The 13,119-nt window shown below is 46.3% G+C and overlaps 2 protein-coding genes across 14 annotated transcripts in view; one reads left to right on the top strand and one right to left on the bottom strand.

Moving 5' to 3' along the window:
• The window catches only part of LOC100090684 (calcium homeostasis endoplasmic reticulum protein), a 43,122-nt gene extending 42,556 nt beyond the window's left edge, over positions 1–566 (top strand). For 8 of the 9 annotated variants that reach the window (XM_029050464.2, XM_039910350.1, XM_029050458.2 and 5 more), the window contains one exon: positions 240–566. In XM_029050464.2, the coding sequence (XP_028906297.2) occupies positions 240–345 (106 nt within the window). In that variant the 3' untranslated portion in view covers positions 346–566. The remainder of the gene's footprint in view (positions 1–239) is intronic. The other variant, XM_039910349.1, reaches the window with a different exon arrangement.
• On the bottom strand, positions 315–12,983 carry CX1H19orf44 (chromosome X1 C19orf44 homolog). 5 transcript variants are annotated; one of them, XM_029051889.2, is made up of 8 exons: positions 12,887–12,983; positions 8,661–9,321; positions 7,419–7,755; positions 5,279–5,355; positions 3,399–3,900; positions 2,101–2,193; positions 1,203–1,369; positions 315–535 (listed from the first exon to the last, which is right to left on the bottom strand). In XM_029051889.2, the coding sequence occupies exons 2-8, from the start codon at positions 9,318–9,320 to the stop codon at positions 455–457; spliced, it is 1,917 nt and encodes a 638-aa protein (XP_028907722.1). In that variant the 5' UTR covers position 9,321; positions 12,887–12,983; the 3' UTR covers positions 315–454. The 5 variants fall into 5 exon arrangements, with proteins under 5 accessions (XP_028907722.1, XP_028907724.1, XP_028907721.1 ...); XM_029051891.2 differs by lacking the exon at positions 12,887–12,983 and having other exon boundaries at positions 8,661–8,788; positions 8,867–9,385; XM_029051888.2 differs by lacking the exon at positions 12,887–12,983 and having other exon boundaries at positions 8,661–9,385.
• Positions 12,984–13,119: the final 136 nt, after the last annotated feature.

Genomic DNA, 13,119 nt, shown 5'->3' with positions numbered 1-13,119 from the left:
CCTTAGCGCCTTAGCAGTAGCGTTTTGTAAGTTCTTACGAATTTACTAAAGCTGTGGTCTGTAATATCACCGATAGTATTATCACGCAGAAGGGGCCTTCTGGTAGCCCCCTGATTAAAGCTCCTCAGGCTTTTAGATCTGGCAATTGGCCAATCCTGCCACAATCACTTGGAAACTTAAAGCAAAGAGTTGTTGGAATTTCTGATGTATTAAAGCTCAATGTGGTTTTCTGTCCGCAGGTTGAACTCACCTATTAACTTGGTGCTTGGATTCCCGAACTTAAAGGAAAAAAAAAACAAACTCAAAACCAAGCGTAGAATTACAGATAAGTTTAATTGCATATGAGTCTCAGCAAACACCCGGGAAAAGCACGCTTGGCTAGTTAACGTTAAAAACACGCTGCGCTTGAAAGTCCAAACGTGTGACTGGTTCCAGAAGCAAGTCCATCTCTGTCTCAGTGTTCTCCCATTTCCTTCACTACTTCCTCCAAAGCTTTCTCAATTGTTAGAGGTGGTGGCTTGTGATTCTTAATATACTGTAATAAACGAAAGGTGGTTTAAAACGCTTGATTTTTCGCTTTTGTATATCTATCCGTCAATCTACAGCACAGGAAAATACCACTCAAGCGACCCTGAAAGGACACGTCTCTTCAAGTGTGCATCCTGGCTTAGGACCCCGTTTTTCTACTGCTCAGCACTTTTCACGCGAGTTGAAGCATTTGACAAAACACAGGCAAGTTTGCAAGCAGAGCGAGAGAAGAGAGCAGGAGATTAGTACAACATAGCACTCGTTCCAGGGTAGGCTGGATGGTTGCCATCAGTGGGAGTCCCAGAAGTACTGGGAACTAATTCGGGCTTGAATGGCAACAGAGGCCAACTATATCGAGGAGTAAATAGCTGAAGTGATTTTGAAGAGGGGTGGATTACTTGGCACGGCTTGTCCTTGCCCCTAAACCTCCCACGTAGTCGAGAAGCAAGCCGACTACCAATTAAAAGAGCAAGGATGGTGTTGGGGGTAAAAGGGGTAAGAAAAAAAAAAAAAGACCAAAACTGCTCCCGACTAGGCAAGCAGAGAAGGAAGCAACTTCCCAGGGTTGATTTTAATAAGGACTCGGCTCGGAAAATAAAATGCCGTAGCTGTCCCCAGTTTCACTTTCCCTTCCCATTCGCACCTAGCCTGGATTGTAATTTGGCTGTAGTCACCTCTTTAGTTTCTTCCAGTGTTTGATACTGAAATAGCTCATCTTCCAGAGACTCCAGGAGAGAGAAATGCAGATGGCGGCTAGTTTCCACAAACTGTTGGGTCAGCATCAGTTGTTGTTTTAACATGTCATTCAAAGCAAACGCTGCAGGGCTGTAAGCTGTTAGGGCTGCAATCATTTTAAAACATTTTACACCTCTTCAAAGTCACACCAGCAGTACTGGCAACTCTTATTACATCTGCGGCTCATTGGCTGCACTCTTGCTCATTTGCGTCTTCATTGCGGGGCAGGCCAAAGAAAGGTGAAATTCAAATTCCTCAGTGCCGTTTTGGAAACAATGAAACTGAATCTGAATCAGTGTCCGATTCTTTCAATCTCGGGATCTTTCGATCTCGAGATGTTTCAATCTCGGCTGTGAAGAATTCACAGTAGAGCTTGACCACGTACCCCAATATCATTAACTGTTAGCGTGAGGAAACTTGACCACATACCCCTATATCATTAATTGCTAGATATCGTGAGACGTATCATGAGAAACAGAGTGGCCTATTGGCTAGAGCACGGGCCTGGGAGTCAGAAGGACCAGGGTTCTAATCCTGGCTCCATGACTCGACTGCTGTGTGATGATTGGCAACTCACTTCACTGCTCTGGGCCTCAGTTACCTCATCTGTAAAATGGGAATTAAGACTGTGAGCCGCACATGGGACACGGGCTGTGACCAAATTGATTAGCTTATATTTACCCCAGTGCTTAATACAGTGCCAGGCACACAGCGCTTCACAAATACCATAAAAAGAAACCCAGGATGACCGTTTATTTTTAGCAAACGATCACAGGCAAAAATCAGGCGTCCAAATACATGGTCAGAAAAACGGATTAGGAAAATGTGGGATTTTACCTTCGACTGCATCCGCGCTAACCATGTGACTGGCAACAGGCGTTGGGTCCACGTAGGCCCCTCCTAGAGTTGGGCCAATGGTAGCCGTGCTTCCTGATGTTTAAAGGATAAAACGTGAGAGCTCACCTCCTCCAAGAGGCATTCCCAGACTGAGCCCCCCTTTCCCTCTGCTCACCCCCCCCCACCCTCTGCTCCTCCCCCTACCCCTTTCCCCTCAGCCCTGAGCTCATTTGTATATATTATTTATTACCCTATTTATTTTGTTAATGAGGTGTATATCCCCTTGATTCTACTTATCTTGATAATGTTGTCTTGTTTTTGTTTTGTTCTGCTGTCTGTCTCCCCCGATTAGACGGTGAGCCCGTCATTGGGAAGGGATTATCTCTATCTGTTGCCGTATTGGACATTCCAAGTGCTTAGTACAGTGCTCTACACACAGTAAGCGCTCAATAAATACTATCGAATGAGTGAATGAACATTAGCTGATGCCCTGGGCTCAGTCTGCATACGATTCTGATGTTTGCAAATTGATCGGATATCTAGCAAATGATCACGGGGTTAGAACAGCATATTGCACTCAGACCCTCGGTAATCAATTTATTGAGCGTTTATGGCGTGCAGAGCCTTGGACTAAGCAAATGGGAGAGTACAATCTAAGAGTCGGTAGACGAGTTCCAAATAAATGCCATTACTTCTATTAAAGTAGCATGATCTAGTAGAAGGAGCACAGGCCTGGGAGTCGGAGGACCTGGGTTCTAATCCCTGCTCCTCCACGTGTCTTCCGTGTGACCCAGGGCAAGTCACTTTGCCTCTCTGTGCCTCAGTTCCCTCATCTGCAAAATGGGGATTCTACACCCATGCCCCCTCCTACTGAGACTGTGAGCCCCATGTGGCTTGTCTTGTATCTACCCCAGTGTTTAGTACAGCGCATGGCACATAGTAAGGGCTCAGCAAATACCGCAATTATCATCATTAGCGTCAATCTGTAAGATGGAGAGTATCGGTAGAGAGCCTTAAAGCCAGTTCCACGGTGAGAGGGAAGTCAAGGTGGGGGATAGGGTTTAGGTGGGAAAATGCGGAGTCCTGTTGGTTGTAATAATTTAACTTAATTAGCTAAAAATGGGCCGATCGATCGATCCTATCTACTGAGTGCTTACTGCGTACAGAGGACGGTACTGAGTGCTCGGGAGAGTACAATATAATAGAATTCCCTGCCCACAAGGAGCTTACAGTCTGGTGGGGCTGAGGGCAGGGTGAATAGAGGGGGCAAATTCAACTGCAAAACCACTAACACTTACCGTTCACCCAGCGATAAGCGAATGCAGGATTGTGCGTCTGAACGCCCATCTCTTTCACTGTTACTCTTCTTACTTTCTCACTCCATTTTTTGTTGATTTCGAGTGATGACCTCGATGAACGAGTGTCCGTTCTGGAATACGAAGAGCTCTCGGGTGAACTCTGGAGGGTTATATCGGGTGATGGTCTGGAACAGACTGTTTGTTCGTATGCTGGTGAATCTGAATATCTTTCAAAATCTTCAGAATACAATGAATTAAGAATGCTTTTCGGAGGTTCAGGAGATGCCGAACTCAGGCTGAAAGCATTTTCCTTTTCAGATAAAGCTGAAGAATCCTCATTCAGATGCTCAGAGATTTCAGTTTCGGTTGGAATTACCTCTTTGACATCAACGGGACAATTTACATCCGTCCTGCTTTCTTTGGGATGGCTTAGTACACCTTTCAAAGTTAACACGTCTGAATTTACTCCCTTGTCTGATTTACCTAACTGAGAGTCTTCATCCTGAAAGAAGAAATGGTTTGAAAGTGGAATGTGTTTACTACAGCAGCCTTTCTGACAGATGAATGCTCTTGAGAGAGTGCTTTAAAAATTAAATTTTAGAGCACCTTCGAATGCTTTCAGTGACTTACTACTTACCTGATTTGATCCTGTTAACTTCTAAATGAAAGAAGCATTACAGATCTAAACTCTCCCAGAGTCACACGAGTATAGTGGCATAAATGAGAAGCAGCATGGCCTAGTGGAAAGCGCAGGCCAAGTAAATCAGAGGACCTGGGTTCTAACCCCAGCTCTGCCACTTGTCCACTGTGTGGCCTCGGGCAAGTCATTTAACTTCTCTGGGCCTCACTTCCCTCGCCTGCAAAATGGGGAGTCAATACCTGTTCTCCCTTCTAATTAGACTGAGAGTTCCATGCGAGAACCAGACTGTGTCCAACATGATTATCTTGTATGAACCCCAGGGCTTGGAACTGTGCTTAGCACAAAATAAGCACTTAACAAATACCAGAATTATAATTATTATTATTACATTTAAAATCAGGGTCCCCACAAGAGGGAAATGGGCACTAGGTCCCTTCCACCCAGCGATGACCACATCACTGCAGTATTTCAGGTAGCATGCAAAAAAAAAAAAGACTTGAAAGTGTGAGGACAGGGAAAATGCAATGAAGAGCCAAGGGCTTGGCAGGGAGGGGCAGATTTTGGATTATTATTATTATTGTATTTGTTAAGTGCTTATTATGTGTCAAACATGGTTCTAAGCGCTGGGGTGGATACAAGTTATTAGACTGGACACAGTTGCTGTCCTACATGGGGCTCGTGATCTAAGTAGGGGGCTCAGAGACAGGCACTGAATCCCCATTTTACTGATGAAGAAACTGAGGCACAGATAATAATAATGATGGTATTTAAGCACTTACTATGTGCCACGCACTGTTCTAAGCAGTACTTAAGTACTGAATAATAAGTATTATTATTAAATAATAATAAGTATTAAAGGGCTGAGACAGTGGTGAGGGAAGGGTGTATTGAGAAGCAGAGAAGCAGCAAGGCTCAGTGGAAAGAGCAGGGGCTTGGAAGTCAGAGGTCATGGGTTCTAATCCCTGCTCCACCACTTATCAGCCATGTGACTTTGGGCAAGTCACTTAACTTCTCTGTGTCTTAGATACCTCATCTGTAAAATGGGGATGAAGACCATGAGCCCACATGGGACAACCTGATTACCTCGTATCTACCCCAGTGCTTAGAACAGTGCTTGGCACATAGCGCTTAACAAATAACATTATTACTATTATTATTATTATCATTGTATTGTTAGGGCTGTTTGAGTTAAAGTTTACACCACCAATCAACCGTTCAAAAAATCAACTTCTCTACTTACTTTTTGTTCTAACTCGGGTCTTTCACTGATAGAAGTAGAAACCAAATCATCAAGGGAAAAGATATTTGCTCTAAAATCTGTAATTGGGTAAGAAATAGATTAGGCAAGCTACTAGTAAAGACTATATGATGATTGAAAGTTTTTTAGCAAAAAACCCTTTATTAAAAGTAGGTCGAGGTAACCTTCGGTCAGAATAACATCTTACGGCTAGGCGAGAAATTGGGGGAATCAATCAGTCGTACTTATTGAGCACTTACTGTGTGCAGAGCATTGTACTAAGCACTTGGGAGAATACAACACAATATATAACAGACACATTCCCTGCCCTTATAGATTCCTTTCTTCCATTAGTGGTGTCTCAAATACTGCGCCGTAGCCCAAAAATTCATGCTTGGGTTGCAATTTCTCTGTGCAGAATGTGACTAGTTCTTAGCTTTTTTGAAGACGTGGGTAGAATAAATTGATGTTCAAAATAGTCTAAAGTTCTTACTCTGGCAATAACCTCAACAGCCATATACCGATATGGAGGAATAATAATCATGGTAGAATGTGTTAAGCGCTGTGTGCCAAACACTGTACTAAGCACTGGGGTAAATACAATGCAAAGGAAAAATTGTCTATTCATTGACTTTACTCAGTCGCTTCTTTTCCTCACTGACCATACCATCACTCTGCCCACCTTCAAAGCCCTCTTAAAATCACATTTCCTTCAAGAGGCCTTCCCTGACTAAGCCCTTATTACCCATACTCTCCTTCCCTTCTGCGTCGCCCTGGCACTTGATTCTGTCCCCCCTAAGTACTTGATATTCACCCCACCCTCAGCCCCAGAGCACTTATGTCCATATCCTTACGCTGCTCCACTGTCCCTTTTTGTAACTGATTTTAACGTCCGCCTCCTCTTCTAGCCTGCAAGCTCTTTGTGGGCAGGAATCGTGTCTCCCAATTTGGTCGTATTGTACTCTCCCAAGTGGGAGAAGCAGCACGGCCTCGAGGAAAGAGCCCAGGCCTGGGAGTCTGAAGGACCTGGCTTCTAATCTTGTCTCTGCCACTTGTCTGCTGTGTGACCTTGAGCAAGTCACTTCACTTCTCTATGTCTCAGTCACCTCATCTGTAAAATGGGGATTGAGACTGTGAGCCCCATGTGGGACAGGGGCTGTGTCCAACCCAATTTGTCTGTATCCACCCCTGTGCTTAGAACAGTGCCTGGCACATAGTAAGCGCTTAACAAATACCATTATTATTATTATTGTTATTCACTTCTCTGTGCCTCAGTTCCTTCATATCTAAAATGCAGATTAAATCCTCCTCCCTCCTCCTTAGACCGTGAGCCTCATGCCGGACAGGGGTCGGGTCCAACCTGATCATCTTGTATCTACCCCGGCGCTTAGCCCAGTGCTTGGCACAGAGTGAGCGCTTAACAAAAACACAATTATGTCCTCAGTACCATGCTCTGCACAGAGTAAGAGCTCAGTATCAGTATATACGCTCGATTAGACTGTGAGCCTGTCACTGGGCAAGGATTGTCTCTATCTGTTGCCGAACTGTACATTCCAAGGGCTTAGTACAGTGCTCTGCACATAGTAAGCGCTCAATAAATACTATTGAATGAATTAATAAACAGCACTGATTGACTGATTGACCTCACCAGGCATGGGAAAATTTGCAACCTGCTGTTAGATTATGTGGTCTTGGTTCAGTGGGAAGGGGGGGTGGGATGTGCGAGTTGGAAAGGACTGCTAACAAAAGTAGGACTGTGCAATCTCTTTTCTCTCTCTCTCTCCCCACTTCCATCTGGCTGTCCAAAGAGGTGTGTGTGTATTCATCTATCGTTGTTTCTTTTTCTCTGTCACTCTCAGTCTCTCTCTTATTTTCCTTACTTTTTCTCCCTCCTAATCTTGATCGCTGCCCCCACCCACCGACACTGTATCTGTAAGACACGAAAGATAGTTCGATGAACCGATTTCCTTTTCCTTCCATTCTCTTTAACAGCACTGTGTCACCTTTGACAAACCTTTGACTAGGTAGGTGGTGACGGCAACTGCAAAACTTCATAGTTCCGGGGTGAAAAGGATTAGTTGTACTCTTAGATTAGATTTCTGTTTGATATGCAAAATAAAGTTACAAAAATGTAAATATTTACCATTTGAGCTGCCTCTCGCTGCATCTGAGAATAACTCATCCAAAGACTCAACTTCACTTCTTTCTGATGCAGATGCTAATTGCCTATGTTCCATCTTAAGAGCTGTTGGCCTTGCAAAATAATCTTCTATCGAAGGAGATGGTGATCTGGAAATGGTGTCAATTAAAGAGCCTGCTTCTGTTCCAGAGTGCCTTCGTGGGGAAGGTGTTCTTGAACAGGCTTTCTGAGGGAGTGTCTTCAGGTTCTCGCTAGCCAGAGATGATAACTGCAACAGTTTTATGTGGCAAGGTCCTTCAGTGATGGAGGAAAATGTTGTTGATATACTCTGAACAGGATCCTAATTATATGGAAAGAAAAATCGTGGACAGTAGGTTCCCTCTGCTCCCTCTGCTGCCCCTCTACTCCCCCTTCACCTCCCCTCAGCTAAGCCTTTTCCCCCCCTTTCCCTCTGCTCCTCCCCCTCTCCCTTCCCCTCAGCACTGTGCTCGTCTGCTCATTTGTATATATTTTTTATTACCCTATATATTTTGTTAATGAGATGTACATCACCTTGATTCTATTTATTACTATTGTTTTTGTCTGTCTTCCCCGATTAGATTGTAAGCCCATCAATGGGCAGGGACTGTCTCTATCTGTTGCCAATTTGTACATTCCAAGCGCTTAGTACAGTGCTCTGCACATAGTAAGCCCTCAATAAATACTATTGAATGAATGGATGAATTAACTCTGTCCGCGGTAATGGAGATATGTCAGTTATCTGTCTGGGTGACCTACCCCATCTTGGCGCAAAGGAAGCGCTTAATAAATACCACAATTATTATTTGAATCAAATATAGAGAAAATATTATTAGACATACCTTTTGTAGTTAAATGACAGCCTTTATCTTAATAAAATAGGTTGGCTTTCAATTGTTCTCCCCACAGATTTTTTTTTCCTCACAATGAATACTGTCCTCCTGGCTTACATTTCACATTTTAGCCAATCTTAGATAAATACCTGGGTGATGTGCCTAAGCAAACAAAGGTCTACAGATTTAGATCAGGGTTGCTACCCTAAGAGATGAGGGACTGAATGTAACTACATGAAACGTATTATTTAAAAGCCTTATTTAAAAGAAAAAAAAACCCTGATATTTCCCCTCCCCCAATACTGGTCTCAAGAAAGTTTTTAATAGAATTAACTATTGGTAAATAGAAATGATCCATTTTAACACCCATATTGTAAAAAAGTAAGAACTTCACCTTGGATGGCTCCTTTGCTTCTTTTTCTTGAAATTTAGTGTTGAAAACACGATTCTTATACTTCTCGCTTTTACTGGAAGACTTGACGAATTTTTGCACCAGCTGTCTCCCTTCCTCTTCATTGCTACCTAGGGAAACAGGTTTTCTTGCCGGGCCAATCTTTCTTGACATTTGTGAATTCATTTTTTCTTTTAAATACATCTTACTGGATGTGCTTTCAATGGCTGCGGCTTTCTTCTCCAGAATCTGACTGCCTCTTGGAGACCGCTCATTGCTTTTCGAAGTGGGTCTTTGATCTGCACTCAGCAGATCAGAGTCAGAGTCAGACAGATCCATCTTCAACTTGCGGTTCTTGATCCTGGTTTCCATTTGGGCCAGTTTCATCAGCGCTGCCTTGGCCCTGATGGTCGAAGGGGTAGTCGCGGGTCTACTTGAAATGAATTTGGACTTGGAATCATTGGCAGGGTTGGCTGTAATCTGCTTCTTTTTAAGGAATCTGTTGTGATCGGGTGACGTTTCCATAAGGTTTTCACTTTGGGGTTCGCTGTTTTTAAGCTCATTGATTTCTGAATCGCTGAAGGAGATTTCACTCAAATGGCTAAAACAATCACTAGCTAGTCGGTAGCCTTTCGGCATGTTGGTTTTTCTTGACGAGAACATCCTACAGACACAGGGAGAGAGTGGTGAGATTAAAATTTAAGACTCACTTTTGCTTTCCTCTGTAAATTCATTCAGTAGTATTTATTGAGCGCTTACTATGTGCAGAGCACTGTACTAAGCGCTTGGAATGTACAATTCGGCAACAGAGACAATCCCTGCCCAATGGTGGGCTCACAGTCTAATAAATCTGAGCTCCCCAAAGTCACCCCTCCGCCTCTCCCCTCCCCTCCACCAACCCTCTCCCCTACTTTCCCATCCTTCCCTGCAGTATCCTCAGAGAAGATCTCCTCCCTCCTCTCAAGTGCCACCCCCTCCACCTGCGCCTTGGACCCCATTCCCTCTCACCTTATTAAAACCATCACCCCTGCCCTCCTCCCTTCCTTAACTTCTATTTTTAACCACTCAATCTCCAATGGCTCCTTCCCCTCTGCCTTCAAACATGCCCACATCTCCCCCATCCTAAAAAAACCCGCTCTTGACTCCACTTCCCCCTCCAGTTATCACCCTATCTCCCTACTACCCTTCCTTTCCAAAATCCTAGAACGAGTCATCTACAATCGATGCTTAGAATTCCTTAACTCCCATTCTCTCCTAGACCCCCTCCAATCTGGCTTCCGTCCCCTCCACTCTACCGAGACTGCTCTCTCTAAGGTCACCCGTGACCTCCTTCTTGCCAAATCCAATGGCTCCTACTCCATTCTAATCCTCCTTGACCTCTCTGCTGCCTTTGACACTGTCGACCATCCCCTCCTCCTCCATACTTTATCTCACCTTGGCTTCACGGACTCCGTCCTCTCCTGGTTCTCCTCTTACCTCTCTGGCCGGTCATTCTCGGTCTCCTTCGCTGGAGCCTCCTCCCCCTCCCATCCTTTAACTGTTGGAGTTCCTCAAGGGTCAGTTCTCGGCCCTCTTCTGTTCTCCATTTACACTCACTCCCTCGGTGAACTCATTCGCTCTCACGGCTTTGACTACCATCTCTACGCAGATGACACGCAGATCTACATCACCGCCCCTGTCCTCTCCCCCTCCCTTCAGGCTCGCATCTCCTCCTGCCTCCGGGACGTCTCCACCTGGATGTCGGCCCGCCACCTAAAACTCAACATGAGCAAGACTGAGCTTCTCATCTTCCCTCCCAAACCCGGTCCTCTCCCAGACTTCCCTATCACCGTGGATGGCACGACCATCCTTCCCGTCTCTCGGGCCCACGATCTCGGTGTCATCCTTGACTCGCCTCTCTCGTTCACCCCACACATCCTATCTGTTACCAAGACCTGCCGGTTTCACCTTTACAATATCGCCAAGATCCGCCCTTTCCTCTCCACCCAAACGGCTACCTTACTGCTACGGGCTCTCGTTATATCCCGGCTAGACTACTGTGTCAGCCTTCTCTCTGACCTCCCTTCCTCCTCTCTCGCCCCGCTCCAGTCTATTCTTCACTCCGCTGCCCAGCTCATCTTCCCGCAGTAACGATCTGGGCATGTCACTCCCCTTCTTAAACAACTCCAGTGGTTGCCTATCGACCTCCGCTCCAAACAAAAACTCCTCACTCTAGGCTTTGAGGCTCTACATCACCTTGCCCCTTCCTACCTCTCCTCCCTTCTCTCTTTCTACCACCCACCCCGCACGCTCCGCTCCTCTGCCGCCCACCTCCTCACCATCCCTCGGTCTCGCCCATCCCGCCGTCGACCCCTGGGTCACGTCCTCCCACGGTCCCGGAACGCCCTCCCTCCTCACCTCCGCCAAACTGATTCTCTTCCCCTCTTCAAAACCCTACTTAAAACTCACCTCCTCCAAGAGGCCTTCCCAGACTGAGCTCCTCTTCTCCCTCTACTCCCTCTACCACCCCCCCTTCACCTCTCTGCAGCTTAACCCTCTTTTCCCCCCATTTCCCTCTGCTCCTCCCCCTCTCCCTTCCCATCCCCTCAGCACTGTACTTGTCTGCTCAACTGCATATATTTTCATTACCCTATTTATTTTGTTAATGAAATGTACATCGCCTCGATTCTATTTAGTTGCCATTGTTTTTACGAGATGTTCTTCCCCTCGACTCTATTTATTGCCATTGTTCTTGTCTGTCCGTCTCCCCCGATTAGACTGTAAGCCCGTCAGACGGCAGGGACTGTCTCTATCTGTTGCCGACTTGTTCATTCCAAGCGTTTAGTACAGTGCTCTGCACATAGTAAGCGCTCAATAAATACTATTGAATGAATGAATGAATGAATGAATAAACAATCCCACAGGGCAATGAGGAAAACAGAGTATTTCGAAGGCTTTTGTTTTCCCGGTCTGGCTCTATTCCTCATGTGAATCAATCAACGGATGGTAACGCATTGAGCACTTTCCGTGTGCAGAACGCTGTGCTAAGAGCTTGGGAGAGGACAAATGAAGGATGGCCTAGTGGGGACAGCACGGGCCTGGGAGTCAGAAGGTTGTGGGTTCTAATCCCGGATCTGCCACTTGTCTGCTGTGTGACCTTGGGCAAGTCTCTTCGCTTCTCAGTGCCACAGTTACCTCATCTCTAGAATGGGGATGAAGACGGTGAGCCCCCACGTGGGCCAACCTGATGCCCTTGTATCTCTCCTAGCGCTTAGAACAGTACTTGGCACATAGTGAGCGCTTAACAAACACCATCCTCATCATCACCCTTTGTTGCTGAGTAGTACTTTCCGAGCATTTAGTCCAGTTCTCCACAAACAGTGAGTGCTCAAAAAATGATTGAATGAATGAACCTTGTATCCACTCCAGCGCTTGGAACAGTACTTGGCACATAGTAAGCGCTTAACAAATACCATCCTCATCATCACCCTTTGTTGCTCAGTTGTACTTTCCAAGGGTTTAGTCCAGTGCTCCGCAGCCAGTAAGCGCTCAATAAATAAATAAGCGCTCAGAGAAGCAGCGTGGCTCAGTGGCAAGATCCCGGGCTTGGGAGTCAGAGGTCACGGGTTCGAATCCCGCCTCTGCCACTTGTCAGCTGTGTGACTGTGGACAAGTCACTTCACATCTCTGTGCCTCAGTTCCCTCATCTGGAAAATGGGGATGAAGACTGTGAGCCTCACGTGGGACAGCCTGATGACCCTGTACCTCCCCCAGCGCTTAGAACAGCGCTTAACAAATACCCACATTATTATTATTATAAATACGATTGAATGAATGAACCTTGTATCCACCCCAGCGCTTAGGACAGTGCCCTGCACATAGTAAGCACTTAACAAATACCCACATTATTATTATAAATACGATTGAATGAATGAACCTTGTATCCACCCCAGCGCTTAGAACAGTGCTTGGCACATACTAAGCGCTTAACAAATACCATCATCACCCTTCGTTGCTGAGTTGTACTTTCCAAGGGCTTGGTCCAGGGCTCTGCAGGCAGTAAGCGCTCAATAAGTCCGGTCGAATGAATGAATGAATGAGTGAATGAATGAAGCTCCCCCCTCCTCCCACCGGAAGGGGAGGGGCCAGAGCGAAAGAACCGCCCCGCCACCCTTAGGGAGCGCTTTTCGCCGATCGTAGCGCTGCCCGGTGGTCCCCCGGGGAGTCCCTCCCTCGCCCCCGCTCTCGACCTTCCTCTCCCCAGCTCTTCTCCCGGCCCGCCCGCCCTCCCTCCCTAAGGAGGGAGGCGCCTCCTCGTCCGTTGCCCGGGGCGACAGGAGCGTCCCCTCCCAGGGCCCCGAAAACGGAGGAACTCCACATCCCAGGGGGCCCGGCCTGGCGGGCGGCCGGGCCAGTGTGAGCGGGGCCTCGCGGGGCACGTCGGAAGTTGTAGTTCTTTTGGGAAGGCCGCTCCGGATTGGCT

Source organism: Ornithorhynchus anatinus, chromosome X1 (genome assembly GCF_004115215.2).
Source record: "Ornithorhynchus anatinus isolate Pmale09 chromosome X1, mOrnAna1.pri.v4, whole genome shotgun sequence".
Classification (NCBI taxonomy): Eukaryota; Metazoa; Chordata; class Mammalia; order Monotremata; family Ornithorhynchidae; genus Ornithorhynchus; species Ornithorhynchus anatinus.
This window is presented reverse-complemented; position numbering and strand designations above follow the sequence as displayed.